Genomic DNA, 17,784 nt, shown 5'->3' with positions numbered 1-17,784 from the left:
CAGGAATCAAACTCATGACCTCAGGCTTGCCAGGCAAGCACTTCCACCACTGAGCTACATCCCGGGCCCTGTCTGATCAGGCTTAATGGTAGCAAGGGAAACTTTGCGGGACCTGGGCACTAATGGACTGGAATTTTCCTTCACCACCCACCCAGTCCCTATTCCTCCCATAGCATCCCACCAACCCGATCTACCCAAAAACCATACAGAGAAGCCACCCTGTGTGTCTGGTGCTATTTCATCCAGCTACAAGCAGGAGCCAGGAGGCTGGCCCCTCCTGGACCTCACTAGGGCCATCTCCCCGGAGGCTGTGTGGGCCTGTGTCTGCACCCACTGTGCCCGCTGCACAGCTCTCTCTGGCTCGGGGTGGGCCATCATGAAAGCTTGAGCTGCACGGATCAAGTCCTCTTCCCGCAGGCCTGGGACAGGCACGGTGGGGATGCCGGCGATCATCATGGCCAAGGTCAGGATGCAGATGTTAGACTGGGAGCCGGCATCCTTCCCCCCTGCTTCAGAGGGCACTGGCAGAACCCCTGGTGACAGCCCACACAGCAGCAGGGGCCCAGGCCTGCTGGGGCCACCCATGTGGGGAGCTCTGCTTCTGGAGCAGCCAGCCTCCCAGCCCAAGCTCTCCGGTTGCCTTGGGAGGCAGACTTTGTGGCAGTATCGATTGTACTCCTTCCTCGGCATTGTCTCCCAGCTAGCACCCCCAGGGCAGCGCCTGGCTTCAGGTACTGCCTGGACACCAGGTACTGCCTGGACACCAGGTACCACCTGCTCAGCTTTCTGGCTCAGAGGGCCTGGTCCACCAGAGGCTACCACCACTGGCTCTGCAGGACTATAGAGGCCAAGGGAGGAACCCGGAGAAGCAGCCCCACCTGCAGAGACAGGAATGAGATGGAATGTTATTTTTGGCCTCTTTGAGGAAGAGGCCCTGAGGGGCAGGGCTTGGTAATAGGAGCAATTAAGACCAGCCCAAGAAGCACTGTCTAGAGATTGGGAACTATGTTACTCATACTCATACCCCCTAGCCCCCAGCACTGAGCAGGTGATAGAGGAATGTTGAATGAATAAGCAAGTGGGTAATTAGTAATTAGTGGGGACTTCTGGAATGCCTTTTCTTGACTCCAAGGCCAGCCCCAAAATGCCCAGCAGAAACTCCACCTCCCCAGAGCCAAGGAAGCAGCTTCACGTGAGAAGTCGCAATGCCCCCTCTGGTTCAAGGAACCCCTCTCACCTTGGCCAGAAGGCAGAAGACCTGGATGAGTTTGTGGAGACAGGAAGTAAGACATGGCTGCCCCAAAACCCCTGTTTATGAGGGAATAGTTATATGCCTCCTATCCTACCCTCTCCATGCTTCTAGAATGTCACCTCACAGTCCCTCCTCTTAACACCCGCAGCCTACCTCACACCACTGGTCTGTTCATTCTAGAACCTTACCTGACAATGAGATGGTATTAAAAGCACACTGGGCCAGGACCACAGTGTTCTAGATTCTTGCCCTTACCTTAGTCAAGTCCCTAGGACAGTTTTGTTCCTCAGTAGCCTCATCTGTAAAATAGGAGCGATGACTGCCCCTACCTCACCAGTTGTGAGGATGAGACGAGAGCTGTATGGAAGCAAATGATCAGAGATACAAATAAAGGAGTCTAAGGCCGGGCCTGGGAGTGCGCACCTGTAATCCCAGAACCGGGGAGGCTGAAGCAAGAGGTCAAACACATCTGCATCTCCGGGCCTCAGGTTCCCCTCTGCAAAATGAAATGGTTGTACTAAGGATCTAATTCTCAGCCCATGCTATACATTTAAATCTCTTTGGGAGCTTTGAGAAATGCTTGTTTTGTTCTGTTCTGTTTTATTCTGTTCTGTTTTTTTGAGACAGGGTCACATTATGTAGTTCAGGTTGGCCACACCAGGCGTGGAGCTTTGAGAAATTGTAATGTCCAGATTAATCACAGACAAATCAGAATCCCAGGATCAGGCTCAGGTGATTATTGTTTTGTTTCTCCAGTGCCGATGCTAGGTGTCAAAGTTGAAGCCTTGGTCTAGAAATTTGTCTCAACCCAGGCAGTACACTAGAATCAACAAGAGGAGCTGGGTGTGGTGGCACACACCTGTGATCCTAGCACTCAGGAGGCTGAGGCAGGCGGATTGCTTCAAGTTCCAGGCCAGCCTGAGCTACATAGGGAGTTTAAGGACGGGCTGAACTACATATCTGAGACCCTGTCTTACAAAAAAATAAAATAAAAAATAAACAAGAGGGCCTTTTACAAAAAACATCTAGGCCTAATCCCCTGACAAATTGAAGGAGAATTTCTAGAGATGGAGTCTGGGGCATCAGCATTCTTTAAGTATCCCAGATAACCCTCATAAGTGGCCAGGCTAAGAATCCCTAGTTTAGGTCTAAAATGCTCCCTTTACTCTGTTCTATGAACCTGCAATGATTCTAGAATTGCTTCTCACAGGCTGCAGGGGGAAGGGGGTGTGCCAAAGACTGGAAGAATGGCACCTCAGCTGTGTTTATTTGTTTTTGTTTTTCTTCCGGTACCAGAAATCGAACTCATGACCTTGCGCTTGCCAGGCAGGTGCTGTGCCACTGAGCTAAATCCCCAGCCCCCTCAGCTGTGTTTATTTCTGGTCCTTGTTGGCAGCAGTGGGGTGAGTTTCAGACTAGCCACAGCTCTGAGAGCAGGATACACTCCTCTTGCTCTGGGTCGCGGCAGCTGCAGGCCTTCATTCATACTTGCAGAAATCCTTAAGTCCTCTGGGCAGGTGGAGCCCCTCAATAGCCAGCCGGTGCACCACACTCCTCTGGATCACCAGTCGGCACAGAGTCTGCAGGGACGGCACTGTGAAGAGAAGGTTGTCAAAGGCAAACTGAGCTGAAGGGTGGGTCTGAGGCTGAGACCCAGAATGTCTAGGTTCTGGTCCCCACTTTCCCATCACCTTGAGCAAGTCCCTTTTGCTCTCAAGGTCCGCCTGCTTCAGCCTGCTCATATGCTCGAGATAAAGCAACTTTCACACATGGCAGCCCTCTTTCTATTATAATGCAGTACAATTCCTTTCTCCTTCACTTAGCAGCTTCTGAAGGCAGGAAGATCTGATCTGTCTATGTAAACACAGCCCCCAGCCCGGGCCTGGCACAGAGTAGGTTCTAGTTCACGCAATTCATAAAATGTGATCAGAGCTATAAATAAAGCTCAACAGAGCTGTATAAACCAGACTGAAAAGTTTAAAAGCTCTCAATGTGAGGTCTGTAGTGTCTCTGAACTAATCCAAGTTGATGAGCATTTCTCTGGTAAAAGAACACAATTCTTGAGGCCCAACACGGAAAATCAGTTTAGACCCTTCACCCTAGGTTAATATAAAAAGCACTGTCAAAACTAAAAGGGACCTGCAGAGCATTTTAATCAGCTGAGCTGGGTAATCCCCACTCATCTTGTGCAAAATCCTAAGCAGAGGTGTAGTTTTTTTTGTTTGTTTGTTTTTCTTTTTGGTACTGGAAATCAAACTGACAGCGTCACATGTGCCAGGCAGGTGCTGTGCCACTGAGCTATATCCCTGGCCCTTGAGAGGTGTAGCTTGAAGCCAGATTCTCCTACTTCTAAACCAGGCTGGACAGACCAAAGCCTAGCTAGCACGCTGACTAGGGAGTCCTAACAAGTTCTGTCCTCAACCCAGGTGGCAGTACACCTGTAATCCCAGAGACTGAATTCAAGAAAGGGCTGAGGATATAACTCAGGACCAAAGAAAAAAGTTTCTGTCCTCTCACTCTTCAGGAAGGTCACTGCCCTGCGGGTGGAATACCTACAGCCATACTCCAGCTGGACCAGGCGCACGCTTTTGGTGGAGGCAAACACATCCACCACCGCGTAGAGAGGCTGGGCAGCTGGCAGTCCCCTGGCGCTGGGGCCCATGTCCTCGCCATTGATGATGATGTGCATGTCTGCCGTGCCATCTGGGCGCGGGCAGAAGAGGACTCCCAGGCGGCTGCGGCGCGCGGTAGGAGGCAACACATTCAGCTCATAGAGCTGGTCCAGGAGATGGCTGTAGAGCCCCGGCCGGCTTCGGCCCACCAGGCGGTCCCGGGGAATTCGAAACTGCTCAATGCACAGATAAGGTTTCACCAAGAGTGCCGGGGGTCGGCTGGGGGCCGCTGCCTCTGCCTCCGATTGGCCTTCCCGGGGTACACGGTTGTGGTGGCGAGTGATGGCGAAGACCCAGGTGTGGCCCAGGCTGACCAGGTCGGGTAGCGAAAACTCGGGCACAGAAGCCAAACTGGCGGGGTCCAGCGCAGTCAGGCCGAGACGCAGATGCCCGCACCAACCCAGTTCTTTTTCCTCGATCTCGACCAGGAATACCTGGCCCGGGGCCAGCGGGTCTCGACTGAAGCACACACCGTGGGCGAAGCTCTCCACGCGTGTGGCCTGGGTCCCCGAGGGGTCCACGCGAATGTTGGCTCCGTGCACACGGTGGAAGCGCGTGGGAGGGGGCTCCGGGCCCGTGGGCCCCCAGGGAGCGCCCAGCTCCACCGGGTGAGAGGCAGCCGCCATCGCCCGGCCCACAGTGAGGCCAGCAGGCGGCAGGGGCTATTTTGGGCGCGGGCTCAGTGGGTGAACTCTGGGGACCATGTAAGGCATTTCCCACCCGCCACCCCCACGACTGCCATCTCCGAGACTCTGCCCGGGGGTCCTAGCGCCGCTGGCTCAGGGACCCTGTCCAGGACCGGGTCTCCTCTGGTAGCTGAGGAACCTCCGGGTTGACACCTAGATCTCCTGATCGCTGGCGAAGCCACTACTGCAAGCTTTGACCGGGCAAATGACCGCTCCTGCCCCCGGGCCCCCAGAGCGGAACTGAGGAGCCCTCACGTGACAGCGGAGCTCACGTGACTCGGAGTACACATGATTTCAGTCGCCCGGCAGCTCCTGGAGAGCAAAGGACGCTAGGAGCGGAGGTGAGCGAACTCCGGTGCGGGAGGGGATCCCGGAGTCGGGATCGATGGGCAGCGGCGGTGGCCCAGCTGATGGGTGCGGACGCGTGGCTGGGGGTGCCCTGGTGGACTCGCCCAGCTCCTTCCCAGGGACTGCTGTCCCCAAGCGCCGGGGAGCGAGAGAACCGGTAAACAGCAGGCGCCCCCTGCTTCCTTCGCAGATGGCCCGAGCCGCGCTGTCGCCGCTGTTCGTGCTGGTGCTCGCGTCCTGGGTGTCCCGAGGCGCAGCAGCCCCCGACCAAGACGAGATCCAGAGCCTCCCCGGACTGGCCAAGCAGCCGTCCTTCCGTCAGTACTCCGGCTACCTCAGAGCCTCGGACTCCAAGCACTTCCACTACTGGTCTGCGGCGCTGCACCCCGGGGCAGGGTGGGGGGTGGCGCTTACACTGCCCGCCGGGGCGGCGAGGGCAGGGCGGACGGTTCTGAAGACCACTGAGGGCGCCGGGCGGGAGGGAGCCGCTCCATCTGCACCAGCCCTGCCCTGACCCCCACCCCAGGTTTGTGGAGTCCCAGAAAGACCCAAAGAACAGCCCTGTGGTGCTTTGGCTCAACGGAGGTCCGGGCTGCAGCTCCCTGGATGGGTTCCTCACAGAGCACGGGCCCTTCCTGGTAGGTAGAAAGAGGGAAGGGAGGCAGTTCCCCAGGGGAAAGGCTGGGAAAGGGGAGAAAAGTCCGTATGGGTTTCCAAACTGTCTTCCTTCTTCCTGAACCTTGGTGGTCTTTTCATCTGTATCACTGTCTTAACTTGGGGGGAGGGGATGGGGACGTGCCCCATAAGTAAAGGGCCTAGCACCATGGCCCTTTCCCTCCCTCTAGTTGGACTTCCAGACTCAGCCATACCTTCCCTCCTCAGATCCAGCCAGATGGTGTCACTCTGAATTACAACCCTTACTCTTGGAACTTGGTATGGACGGAGCAGTGGGTGCCCTGGGGATACCTGGGCCCCTGGGCGAGGTGAGAAACCCGCTTCAGCTCAGTTCCTCTCCCCTCTAGATCGCCAACATGTTGTACATCGAGTCCCCAGCCGGAGTGGGCTTCTCCTACTCCGATGACAAAGTTTATGCGACCAATGACACTGAGGTGAGTCTGGTGCCTGCCCCCCTACCTCAGCCCCCCCTGGGGTTCTCCACAGGTGGCCTGAGGGGAGGCAGCATGGCCTCAGAATCCATTTTGGGCTCTGCCCTGTGCAATGTGATGTGATCATAGACAAGTCACTTCCTCTTGCACAAACTGGGTTGAGTTAATTTCATTATCTCCAAGGGTCTTTTTAGTTCACGTGGTGAAGTTCCTGGTTCCCTATGTCCTGCCTCCTCCAGGTCGCCCAGAGCAATTTTGAGGCCCTTAAGGATTTCTTCCGCCTCTTTCCGGAGTACAAGAACAACAAACTTTTCCTGACTGGTGAGAGCTATGCTGGCATCTACATCCCCACCCTGGCTGTGCTGGTCATGCAGGACACCAGCATGAACCTCCAGGTACAGGCCAGCTGCAGGAGGGAAGGGAGGCCCTCTGTGACCATAGCCTTGCAGTTAGGAAGGTCAGACAGGTCAACGCTGTCTCCTCACCCCCAGCCCCCTTGGAGAGCTCTTTGCTACCACCTACCCTGTATCTGCTTGTATGGTTCCTACCACAGGAAGCTCATCAGGCAAACTGCCAGCTCTTTCTTTACCTTGAGTGGCCTCTCCCACCTACCACCCACACAATCCACCTGGGCTTCAACTTCCAGATTGCGGAAGGTCTGAGTGTAGGTCAAGGGAGGTTCTTCCTTGTCCTCACCCTCCAGATGACCTGAGCACCCTGGATACTTCACAGGGGCTGGCTGTGGGCAATGGACTCGCCTCTTATGAGCAGAATGACAACTCCCTGGTCTATTTTGCCTACTACCATGGCCTTCTGGGAAACAGGTATGTGAGAGGGTCGGTTGGGCAATCTCTAAGGTGGGGCAGGTCATGAAATGGCAAATCCGTCCTCCTGACACACGATATTCCAGACTTTGCCCTGGTTTACGCACAGATGGGGACTGGAGTCGTCGGAAGGTTTGGTGCTAAATGGCCCAGAATAGATCTCTGAATCTAAAGAGACTAAGGAGGGCTCTCTATAGCTCAGCGGACATGCTGTGGAAGCTAAGATTGGTGACCCATATGCCACTCTCTGTGATGTCTTTCTTTGTCCCCTGGGGTCAGGTCCTGGTGAGCGGCTGAAGGGTAGAGAGGGGACACTTGGCATCTGTACCCAGCATGGGCCTGAGCACTTTCCCTCTGATCTCCTACAGGCTGTGGTCTTTGCTGCAGGCCCACTGCTGCTCTCAGAACAAGTGTAACTTCTATGACAACAAAGACCCAGAATGTGTGACAAATGTGAGATTCCACCTCTGCTTTGCTTAGCCCTGTCATCCCTAACCCTGAGAAGAATCACATCCCCTCCTTGGGGGCTCCTTGTCCATGGGTCATGTCGCTTGCTTTTCTTGTAATACTAGCGAACCCCAGGCCTTCCACATGCTAGACAAGCACTCTACCACTGAGCTACATCCGCAGCCCTTTTTTTTTTTTAAATTTGAGATAGGCTCTCATTGAGTTGCCTGGGATAGCCTCAAATTTGTGATCCTCTTGCCTCAGCCTTTCAGCTAACTGCAAGTACAGGCATGTGCCACAATACCCAGCCCAGTTTGGTTTTTTTTTTTTTTTTGAGATAGGGTCTGAGTATGTAGTTCAGGCTGGCCTCCAACTTGGGGTGATCCTCCTGCTTCAGCCTCCCCAGTGCTGGGATTAGGCGTGCACCATTGTACCACACCCAAACCCCTATTGCTTTTTTTTTTTTGGTACCAGGAATTGAACTCAGGACCTTGCACTTGCTAGGGAGGTGCTTATGCCACTGAGCTATATTTCCCCACCCCATTGCTTTTTTAAAGTGCACCTTTTGGCAATGTTCACTGGGATACCTGGTAAGGAAACTGAGGCCCGTAAGTTTTCAGTCACTTGCTGTAACTCATAATGCTAGGAAATAGTGGTGCTGGGATCTGGACCTAGGTTTGGAAGGGTGTTTCCTGTAAGCATCAGTTTCCCCACCTGTGAAAAAGGTGAAGAAGCATCTTGGGGTAAGTGGGTAAGGCCGTGGCAGGCCATGGATCTGTGAAATGTGCTGGTGTGTTGTTACAGCTTCAGGAAGTGTCCCACATCGTGAGCAACTCTGGCCTCAACATCTACAACCTCTACGCCCCGTGTGCTGGGGGCGTTCCTGGCCATGTTAGGTAGGAGCTGCTCTGTACCCCTTGGGCCAGCCTAGCCCCGTCTAGAGGCCTAGCACCCATCCCCCACTTCACTTTCAGGTATGAGGAGGGCACTACCGTGGTTCAGGATTTTGGCAACATCTTCACTCGCCTGCCACTCAAGCGGACATGGAATCAGGTGTGCACAGGCGTGGGCTTTCTCCCGAGCAGTGGGCAGGGCAGGCAATGAGGACCCTGACCCTGCGGCTTGTCCCTAGGCCCTGCTGCTGCGTTCTGGCAATAAAGTACGAATGGATCCCCCCTGCACCAACACCACAGCCCCCTCTACCTACCTCAACAACCCGTACGTGCGGAAGGCCCTCCACATCCCTGAGCAGCTGCCCCCCTGGGACATGTGCAAGTGAGTTTCTGTGGCCACTCATGCCAGGGCTCAGAGGCATCAGCCCGGTTCCCAGGGACCCTTTGGCTGGGGTTTCTCCAGTGGGCAGCGTGGGCCTTCAGGGCATGGAAATTAGCTACTGTGCAGGACGTTGAAGGTCCCTAACCTCCAAATCGAGTGACTCACAGCCAGTTCACTCATCAGTGGCCACCGTGGTTGGTAGTATCAATTGCTCTTCTGACATTTAGTGGGTGGACGTGAGCCCCACTCCAGTGCCTTCCCATCTGCAGCTAAAAGGGTTGGTGCCTGGCACAGGGCAGCGTACTGGGTCTGCTGTGCCAATCAGTGCCCACGCTGTACACTCTTGTTATGTGTTGTGACCGTCACACCTGCTGGCTCCTAGCACTCAGTGCCACTTGTGTTCCGTCACCGTAACAACCAGAAGTCCCGTATGTTTCTGACTGAGGGCGGGCTGAGGGCTTCTGAATGCCACCCCCATCCAGGCAAGTCCGAGAGAAGTGACATACCTGAAAACCCAGCTGTCTGCTTCCTAGGTTGGAGGTTGGGAGAGGAAAAAAGATCTGATCTCATGGCTTTTTTTCCCCTCCTCTGCTGTCTGGTCTTCCTGGGCCCCGTGCTCCACGCAGCTTCCTGGTGAATTTACAATATCGCCGCCTCTACCAAAACATGAATTCACAGTACCTGAAGCTGCTCAACTCACAGGTGTGTGTGGACAGCAAGCTGGGGGCCCCTTAAAGCTCCCTTTAAGCTCCCTTTGGGACTGGAGAGGCTCAGCCTCAAGAGGTAAAGTCCTTTGCCCAAGGTTCTGTGGGTGATAGGGTCAGGATTTGAACCTGAGTTTGTCTCTACTTCATGCTACTCTCCGTAGGTCAAGGGGTCTTTGTGGTCCCTTAGAGTAGGAAGAGCTACTTGGGTCATGTCACAATAAGGCAAATAAAGGGTTGGGGTAGAAGGGAGCCTTGCTCAAGGTTACGTAAGGCCGCCAGCAAGTCTTTTTCTTAAGTCTCTTTAACTGCAAGTTCTCAGTAAAATGGGACTTACGGTACATACCTTCATGGTAAAATGTTTCCTTAGCACTCACTGGATAAGTAATAAATACCCACCCCAAGAAGTTCCCAGGACAACTATTTAGCTGGGCCCCTTGAGTTCCCTGAGGGGCAGGGCTTGACTACGGCAGAGCTGGGACCTGGGCAAATTCTGGATCTCCTATTTGCCCCTTTATCCTGCTCCAGAAATACCAGATCCTGATATACAATGGAGACGTGGATATGGCCTGCAATTTCTTAGGGGATGAGTGGTTTGTGGATTCCCTCAACCAGAAGGTAAGGCAGCCTGCCTGGATAGGGCTGAGCGTAGGACTGGATGTCCCTGGGAGCAGCTCTGTTCACACAGAGGGCAAACCCAGAGAGTAGTTCCTGTGCCTAAGCTCCGCCTGGGCAGGGCTAAAGATGCCACAGGCTGATATCTTTCCTGGTGGGGCAGATGGAGGTGCAGCGCCGGCCCTGGCTAGTGGACTACGGGGACAGTGGGGAGCAGGTTGCTGGCTTCGTGAAGGAGTTCTCCAACATCGACTTTCTCACCATCAAGGTAGGGCCTGGGCTACCCATCTGCACCCTCTGGCTGCCTTTTGTTCTGGGGTGCCACTAGCCCCTGGGAGGGCAGGTTTTCAGGGAGGGAAGGCTGAGATGAAGGAAATAATGGGGGAGCCAGACACTCACACAGTATTGTTTCCCCAGGGTGCTGGACACATGGTCCCCACGGACAAGCCCCTTGCCGCCTTCACCATGTTCTCCCGCTTCCTAAACAAGGAGCCATACTGATGACCGAGGGGACCAGTGAAAGCCACTTACTGTCTGACCCAGCCCTTCTCGGGGTCTGCACTAGGAAGGAGGTCTGTCCTCTTGAGGGGGAGCCCCCCCAGCACTGTTTCCCCTTCCCACACCCTGTGCATTGCACCCTGGGCCCAGTGTCTCAGCCAGCAGAGGGCCTGGTTAGCACTTTATCCCTGCAACAGCCCCTGCCTGAGTGGCCTGGGCCCCTCCCTGCTAAAAGAAGGCCCTTCCTGATACTCTGACCCCTTCTCACCCCGCCAACACAGCTCTCAGGACAGCCCGGGGGGAGGGATGGACGGATTGTAATTCACAGGTAAACTGATTATGGAATTAAATCAGGTACAACTTGAAACCCTGTCTTCTCTGTGGCACTGGAGGCTCGAGGGACCCTGCCGGGCTGTGGAGGAGGAGAGGGAAGGGCTGAGAGGGGCTGGAGTCCTGCCCAGCAGCTACCAGGGTTGGGCTCGAGGGCTCAGGCAGCTGCCGTGGAGGGCGGAGGGGCACTGGATGCCTGGGCGTCTCTGGCGCTGGCAGGCCGGTTCTTTTCGATCACCTCTCGCAGCCCTTTGGCAAAGTGGAGGTCAGCCCCGACGGTGAGGAAGCCCTGCGCAGCAGAGCAGAGAGCGGTCTCATTCATCCGTGCCATTACTGAGGCAGAATCTAAAGGTGGAGACAGGGCCCCTGGCCTTGTGGGGGGCAGGTCTCCATCTAGTGGGAGACTCAGAGAGGCAAAGTGCTTCTCCTGGCTCTGGGTCCAAGGTGCTAAGAGAGGATGTAGAACCACAGGCTGTAAACATCAAGGAGGGCTTCCCGGAGGTGACCTTTCAGCTAAGACCTGGAAGACTGGTAGGCGTTGGGACTGGAGTAGGGTATTCCAAGAAGGCACAGCCTGGGGAAAGGACTAGAGGAAGGAGCCTGATAGAAGATTGTACTTGTTGAGGGAGGGAGGGTCTGGGGGGAGGGCTTGGAGAGTACTGGGGAGCTATAGGGAGTGGAAACTCCTTCCGCCCCTTCCGCCCTTCCCGCTCACACCCCCGCTTACCGCGTGGTTCGTCACCACCTCGCGCACAAAGCTGATACCCTCGGGTAGAGGGATCTGCACTCCGCGCCAGGTCCGCTCTGTGGGTGAGAGCAGCCCCCTTAGTCTGGGCTCAGCCAGCTCGCCCCTGCTCCACACCCCCCCCCTCCCACCCAGCCCTACCATTGAGCATGGGCATCACCCCGATCTGCAGCAGGGTCTTCAGAGGGGCCTGTAGCGGGATCAGCTGGAAGGGAGAGAGGCAAAGACCAGGCAGGCATGGGCGGCGGCTCCTTAGCCGCTACCGTGAGCCCGCCTGGCCGCCCGCCCTTCTCAACTCACAGCCAGTGACTCCAGCGCAGACTGGTTTGAGTAGATTCGGAACCTGCGGGAGCAAGAGAAACAAGAGCCCGCTAGTACGCAGCCCAGAGGCCTGCCTGCCAGAGGCGCCTGGTTTGTCTCCTGTGCTCCACCCCAGTGGCTTCCCCTGGCGCACACTCCTGTGTACCTCCTTGAGCAGGTCCCTTCCGCCTCCTTGGGGCTCCTATTCTCCAGATCCACTACTTTTTATTTGTCTATTTAACAGAAATAAGTGCTTACTCCCTGTCAGGTACTACACATGTTTAAAAGTGAAATGCAGCTGAATGCCATGGCACACACCTGTAATTCCAGCTGCCCAGAGTACTGAGGGGTGGATCCCAAATCCAGGCCAGCCTGGACAACTTAGTAACACACCATCTCTTTTTTTTTTTTTTTTGTCTTTTTGAGACAGGGTCTTGTTAGCAGTTCAGGCTGGCCTTGAGCTCACTTTGTAGCCCAGGCTGGCCTCAAACTCACAACGATCCTCCTGCCTCAGCCTCCTGAGTGCTGGGATTACAGGCGTGCGCCCCCACGCCTGGCCCAAAACCTTTAAGATTTAAAAAGAGCTGTTTGAGGTTTAAGCCTTAAGAAAGTTTGCCTGATCCTAGGGTCCATGCTCTTAATCACAGGCTTTTCTTTTTTTTTTTTTTTTTTTTTTTTTAGAAATAAAAGGAGGAAAATACTAACAGATCGACAACGTTTTACAAAATAGCAAAGGATCAGTACAGACATTACAGAGTTACAAACAGAGTGGTAGGGAATTAACAATGCTTGTTGTATTACATATTGATATCTTCAATGTAGTTTCTCATGAAAACACATATAGACATGCAAAGCTAATCAACCAATGCCTCACTGACAGTTTCTTTCAGCAAGGAAATACAGGACAGTAGAGCACCTGTGTTAACTATCCTGCATATACATATATACAAACTTTCTCCTTCTTTCCCTTCTCTTTTCCCATATTCAAGTTATCCTTTACCTATGAGTGCTTTCCTATCAATTCCCAATGTCTGTCATATCTCCTAGTTTAAATTAACTCTTTCAGGCTTTACACTAGAGAAACAATGCGGTGCTTGCACATGTATGTTTGATTTATTTCGCTTATGAGTATGGTCTCTAGTTGTGACCATTTGCCTATAAAAGCCTCGAGTTTATCTTTCTTTACAGCTGAGTAATATTCCATTATATAAAAGTACCACAATTTTCTTATCCAATCCTCAGTGGAATCACAGGCTTTTCTTTACAATTCTGCCCTCCTTTGGACTCACAGGAACTCTGACTCATACCAACCCTAAGAAATTAATTGCCAGGTGTGGTGGTGATGCATGTCTATAATCCCAGCACTTGGGAGGCTAAGGCAGGAGGATTGTTGCAAATTCAAGGCCAGCCTGGACTACACAAGTGAGTTCAAGGCCAGCTTGTACTATATATTGAAACCATGTCTCAAAAAGCCAAAAAAAAAAAAAAAAAAAAAGGAGAGAGAAAGACACTATCCAAAATTGCACTTCATAGATGATGATAATAAGGCCCACAGAGGTAAAGTAACTAACCTTGTAAATCACACAGCTGAAGTATCAGAACTTGCCTGTAAAATCTAGGTTCTTAACCATTTAGCCCCTCTCTACTGTGTGTGTGTGTGTGTGTGTGTGTGTGTGTGTGCGCGTGCGCGCGCGCGCGCGCGCACGCGTCTGTGTGTGAGAGGGAGAGATGCTGGGGACTGAACCCAGTCCTCAAGCATGCTAGACAAGTGCTCTATGACTTTGCTACACGTCCAGCCCTTTTTTTTTCTTTTCTTTTTTTTTAAGGCAGGATCTCACTATGTAGTGCAGTCTAGCTTTGAACTCACAGCAGTCTTCCTCCTGCCTCAGCCTCCCTTGAGTGCTGGGATTACAGGCCTGAACCACCATGCCTGATTCAAACTCTATTTTACTTAGTTTTATTTTTTGTTTTGTGGTACTAGGGGTTGAACCTACAGCCTTCATAATGAGCTACATCCTCAGCCCTTTTTTATTTGGTGACAGGGTCTTGCTGAGTCGCTAAATTGCCCACACTGGACTCAAATTTACAATCCTCCTGCCTCAGCCTCCCAGAGTGGTGGAAGTACAGGCATGCTCCACCACACCTGCCTCTAGCCCTCATTTAGAGCAGCCCCAGAATAGCACCATGCAATAAAGCTCTGGGAAATGTTCTGTGTCTGCACTGCCCTCTGAGGTAGCCTGTAGCCATATGTGACTAATAAAATGTGGCTTAGTGCAACTTTTTTTTTTTTTGTCTTTTTGAGACAGGGTCTCGCTATGCAGTTCAGGTTGGCCTTGAGCTCACTTTGTAACCCCGGCTGGTCTCGAACCCGCAACAATCCTCCTGCCTCAGCCTCCTGAGTGCCGGGCTTACAGGCGTGCGCTACCACCCGGCAGTGCAACTTTAGAACTACTCAATTATACATAATTTAAGTGTAAATACCGTACTCTAGTTTCACATGGCTGATGGCTACGTACAGGAGAGCACAGCCTAGAAAATGACATTTTTATCTGCATTTCACAGAGGGGAAAAAGTGAAATTCAAAAGGATAAAATAACTTGCTTCAAGGTCCCAGAGCTATTTACTTGAGGATTCTGTCCAGCTTACATTCTAAGCCTCTTTGGTGTGTGACTATGGTGATGTCAATTTCTCCGCTGGAGGAGTATGCTTGTCTGTAATACCTGCTTTGCCTGCCTCTAGAGTTGTTGGATACAGGAGTGACTTTTAAAAGGTACTTTTTTTTTTTGGTACCAAGAATCAAACTCATGACCTCATGCTTGCCAGGTAGGCGCTTGTGCCACTGAACTATATCCCTAGCTCCTAAAAGGTACTTTTGACTGAATGCGGTGGCACATGCCTGTAATCGCAGCACTCAGGAGGCTGAAGCAGGACGATTTCCATGAGTTGAAGCCAGCCTGGGCTACATAGTGAGTTTAAGGCCAGCCTGAACTATATAGCAAGACTCTGTCACAAGAAAACAAAACAAAAGAATATACTTTTGGCTGGACACGATGACACATGTTTGTATCCTAGCACTTGGGGCAGGCTGAGGCAGGAGGAGTCCAAGTTCAACTTAGCGAGACCTGGTCGCAAAGTAAAAAAGGGTTAAAGATATAACTCAGGGGGAGAGCCCTGGGTTCAATTCCTGGTACTGGGGAGAGGGATGCACTTTGGGGACTAGAAGTGCAGCTTAGTGGGTAAGTGTTTGCCTAGCATGCATGTGGCCCCAAGTTCAATTCCCAGCACTCAGAAAAACAGAACAAAAAAGAAAAAAACCTGTCTGCATTAACAAAGACAGACTCCATTTGCCAGTGGCTCATGGATATGGCTCAATTTTAGCTCCACTGTTGGGCAGGTGTGATTGTCCTGAAAACATTAAGGTACCGAGTGGCCAGAGCCCAGCCCAGATCCTCACCGTCTGCCTACCTGGTCAGTTCCAGCTGTGTGCGCAGCGCCTTGCCCCGGAGCGCCATCTTGGCACTGAGACGCGCGTCCTGTGATCAAGTACAAGGGCTGTGTTATGGGCTGGGAATGTCCACAGCCCCCTTCTCCCTGCTCCCCAGCAGCTCCCAGCCTGGGGCCGGCACCATGATCATGCTGGACAGCTGGACCTCCGGCAGGTTGGGCGGGACCAGGGAGATGGTGACACTGGCAGTGACGGAGACAGTGGTGCCCGAGGGTTTAATAGTGCAGCGCGGTGGGGCGATGACCCTAAGCTCCAGCTTCAGTGGGGAATCAATCTCTGTGGGGGTCTAGGAACAGAACAAAGAGGGGCAGATCATGTCCCCGTCTGCTTCCTGCAGAACCCCGTAAGGAAGTAACAGCTTCAGCCCTCTGGGAGCCAGGGATGGCCAAATACCAAGACTTGCATGGCTTCCAAACCTCGTCTGTGTCTAGATTTTGTCCTTTGTGCTACACAAAGGAGTGTCTCCTTTGTCTTTTAGTTTTTTGAGACAGGGTCTCAGTATGTAGTTCAGGCTGGCCTAGAACTCATTACATAGCCCAGGCTAGTCTTTTAACTTGTGGCAGCCCTCCTGCCTCAGCCTCCCATGTGCTGAGATTACAGGTGTGTTTCACCACACCCAAATTCTTCCCTAATACTTCCCCCTTAGCATTCAGGGTGCATCCCTCAGCGGACCCAAGGACGGCCTTTGTGGTGTCTCAGCCGTGTTAACCTATATTCTGGGCTTCTGCACTACTTCTACAAGACATGTAGGAATCCTGATAAATTCAAGTGCTTACTCATCACCAGATGTGAGTCTGCATGTGTGTTAACCCTCACAGGAACCATGGGAACCAGGTAACACTATTTCCATTTCTGAGACACGGCAATCCATTTTTGAGGATATTAATTTGTCCATTTGGATTTTTTTTTTTTTTTTTTTCCGGTACCAGGAATCAAACTCACGACCTTGCACTTCCCAGGCAGGCACTGTGCCGCTGAGCTAAATCCCCAGCCCAATTTGTCCATTTGTACTTACTCAGTTGCAGAACTGAAGATGAGCAGAGTCCATGCTCTTAACTGGCCACCAGTTTTACTGGTGGTGATGATGATGACACTGCTGACAGCAATAATAGGAGCTGGAGTTTGTTGAGTGCTTGCTCTGTATCAGTGCTGTTCTAATTATTTTACATGTTTAACTTAATCTTACTGACATGTTTAATCTTAATTTGGGTGACCTGGAGTCAGATTCCAACTAGATTCACATTCCAGCTCTTGTCATTTTCAAAATTGAACTGAGGACATGTCCTTTTTTTTTTTTTTTTTTTTCTTTCTTTTTGAGACAGGGTCTCATTATGCAGTTCAGGCTGAACCTGAGCTCACTTCGTAGCCCAGGCTGGTCTCAAACTCACAGCGATCCTCCTGCCTCAGCCTCCCGAGTGCTGGGATTACAGGCGTGTGCCACCACACCTGGCGAGGATATGTCCTTTAAATAACTTTCTTTCATTAAAGTTCCTACACATGCAGGAGCTGGGTTCTCTCCCACCCTCGCAGTAGCTCAGTACCAGACACAAGACAGGAAGTAGTGTCACCCTGCACAGATTTGCAAATAGGCTTGGCGAGGTAAGGGGACTTGACCACAAGCAATGGGTGGGGACTTCTGTCTCCCCTTCTGCTGAACCCCTTCCTGGGTGTAGGTGGCTGCCCTGAAACCCTGGCATGCCCCTGCATCCCACCAACACTCACCAGGAGGATAATGCTCCCCAAATAGGTGGCCCTCAGCAGCACATCCAGATCCTTTGGCACCTGAACGGGAGAATTGGGAAGAGACAGGGTCACTGGGAGCTCCATCAGGCTGCTCACCCAGCCCACAGACAGGCCCTGGCCTACCTTCTCCAGTGCCAGCCGAAAGGCTCCTGCCCGGAAGTAGCTCTCCAAGGCAGAGTCGAAGAAGAACTCAGAGAAGGCCACATATACCATCCGCTCCTCCTCCTGCAGCTGGGGCTCCACTGCCCAGTTGAGGAAGCTCCAGTTCCCCTCAGCCAGGGGAAAAAATGCCCCCTGTAATCGAGGTTCAGGGTCAAGTCAAGGCAGAGCAGCCCAGTATGTAGACTGACAGCAGGTTGTCTCCTTGCCTTGTACTAGTTCTGGGAAAACTCACAGGCACATCTCTGCAAAGGCCTTGTAAGGAGCACAGCTGGAGCGCCGCAGGGAGCAACCCCATTGGCCCAGGGAAGGGAGGACCAGGGCAGGTTCCACGGGAGAGGTGGCATCTGAGCGGGCCTTGAAAGCCACATGGCATTAACGGACTGTCACTACACATGCATTGTGATTCTGTGCCGGGTACTCTTTCAGCACCGTTATGGAAATCAACCCAAGGGCGGCCCTGAGGTGTGTGTCCTCACTGTATATTCCCCTTCCCACGTTGGGAAACAGGCATAGGAGGTTATGCTTCTGTAAGGTCAGGCAGCTAATCAGCAGCAGAGCCAGGATTTCAGCTT

The 17,784-nt window shown here is 52.8% G+C and overlaps 4 protein-coding genes across 4 annotated transcripts in view; 1 reads left to right on the top strand and 3 right to left on the bottom strand.

Annotated features, from left to right (window-relative positions):
• Window positions 1-214: 214 nt before the first annotated feature.
• On the bottom strand, window positions 215-1,393 carry Spata25 (spermatogenesis associated 25). Its single transcript, XM_005392403.2, has 2 exons — window positions 1,238-1,393; window positions 215-878 (listed from the first exon to the last, which is right to left on the bottom strand). The coding sequence occupies exons 1-2, from the start codon at window positions 1,290-1,292 to the stop codon at window positions 247-249; spliced, it is 687 nt and encodes a 228-aa protein (XP_005392460.1). The 5' UTR covers window positions 1,293-1,393; the 3' UTR covers window positions 215-246.
• Window positions 1,394-2,125: 732 nt separating this feature from the next.
• On the bottom strand, window positions 2,126-4,750 carry Neurl2 (neuralized E3 ubiquitin protein ligase 2). Its single transcript, XM_005392400.2, has 2 exons — window positions 3,809-4,750; window positions 2,126-2,846 (listed from the first exon to the last, which is right to left on the bottom strand). The coding sequence occupies exons 1-2, from the start codon at window positions 4,548-4,550 to the stop codon at window positions 2,731-2,733; spliced, it is 858 nt and encodes a 285-aa protein (XP_005392457.1). The 5' UTR covers window positions 4,551-4,750; the 3' UTR covers window positions 2,126-2,730.
• Window positions 4,751-4,875: 125 nt separating this feature from the next.
• Ctsa (cathepsin A) lies at window positions 4,876-10,794 on the top strand. Its single transcript, XM_005392401.2, has 15 exons — window positions 4,876-4,951; window positions 5,149-5,327; window positions 5,485-5,596; window positions 5,841-5,891; window positions 5,981-6,067; window positions 6,304-6,459; window positions 6,797-6,888; window positions 7,257-7,341; window positions 8,140-8,231; window positions 8,310-8,388; window positions 8,468-8,610; window positions 9,237-9,312; window positions 9,843-9,932; window positions 10,093-10,197; window positions 10,347-10,794. The coding sequence occupies exons 2-15, from the start codon at window positions 5,149-5,151 to the stop codon at window positions 10,428-10,430; spliced, it is 1,431 nt and encodes a 476-aa protein (XP_005392458.1). The 5' UTR covers window positions 4,876-4,951; the 3' UTR covers window positions 10,431-10,794.
• Window positions 10,728-17,784, bottom strand: part of Pltp (phospholipid transfer protein) — a 14,495-nt gene continuing 7,438 nt past the window's right edge. The window contains exons 9-16 of the mRNA XM_005392402.2: window positions 17,174-17,344; window positions 17,030-17,089; window positions 15,429-15,593; window positions 15,268-15,335; window positions 11,803-11,845; window positions 11,644-11,707; window positions 11,485-11,561; window positions 10,728-11,046 (exon numbers count right to left, since the gene is read on the bottom strand). Coding sequence (XP_005392459.1) covers window positions 10,915-11,046; window positions 11,485-11,561; window positions 11,644-11,707; window positions 11,803-11,845; window positions 15,268-15,335; window positions 15,429-15,593; window positions 17,030-17,089; window positions 17,174-17,344 — 780 coding nt within the window. The 3' untranslated portion in view covers window positions 10,728-10,914. The remainder of the gene's footprint in view (window positions 11,047-11,484; window positions 11,562-11,643; window positions 11,708-11,802; window positions 11,846-15,267; window positions 15,336-15,428; window positions 15,594-17,029; window positions 17,090-17,173; window positions 17,345-17,784) is intronic.

This window comes from Chinchilla lanigera, unplaced genomic scaffold, assembly GCF_000276665.1.
Source record: "Chinchilla lanigera isolate Chin_1 unplaced genomic scaffold, ChiLan1.0 scaffold00044, whole genome shotgun sequence".
Lineage (NCBI taxonomy): Eukaryota > Metazoa > Chordata > Mammalia > Rodentia > Chinchillidae > Chinchilla > Chinchilla lanigera.
This window is presented reverse-complemented; position numbering and strand designations above follow the sequence as displayed.

What these genes read in the sequence shown, in the direction of transcription:
- Spata25 (XM_005392403.2), bottom strand. Translation starts at nt 1,292, where the DNA reads ATGTCTTACTTCCTGTCTCCACAAACTCATCCAGGTCTTCTGCCTTCT. An exon ending in TCTTCTGCCTTCTGGCCAAG is followed by an intron (nt 879 to 1,237) that starts GTGAGAGGGGTT and finishes CTGTCTCTGCAG; the next exon opens with GTGGGGCTGCTTCTCCGGGT.
- Neurl2 (XM_005392400.2), bottom strand. Translation starts at nt 4,550, where the DNA reads ATGGCGGCTGCCTCTCACCCGGTGGAGCTGGGCGCTCCCTGGGGGCCC. An exon ending in GGTCCAGCTGGAGTATGGCT is followed by an intron (nt 2,847 to 3,808) that starts GTAGGTATTCCA and finishes TTCTCTTCACAG; the next exon opens with TGCCGTCCCTGCAGACTCTG.
- Ctsa (XM_005392401.2), top strand. Translation starts at nt 5,149, where the DNA reads ATGGCCCGAGCCGCGCTGTCGCCGCTGTTCGTGCTGGTGCTCGCGTCC. An exon ending in TCCAAGCACTTCCACTACTG is followed by an intron (nt 5,328 to 5,484) that starts GTCTGCGGCGCT and finishes CCCCCACCCCAG; the next exon opens with GTTTGTGGAGTCCCAGAAAG. An exon ending in ATGCGACCAATGACACTGAG is followed by an intron (nt 6,068 to 6,303) that starts GTGAGTCTGGTG and finishes TGCCTCCTCCAG; the next exon opens with GTCGCCCAGAGCAATTTTGA.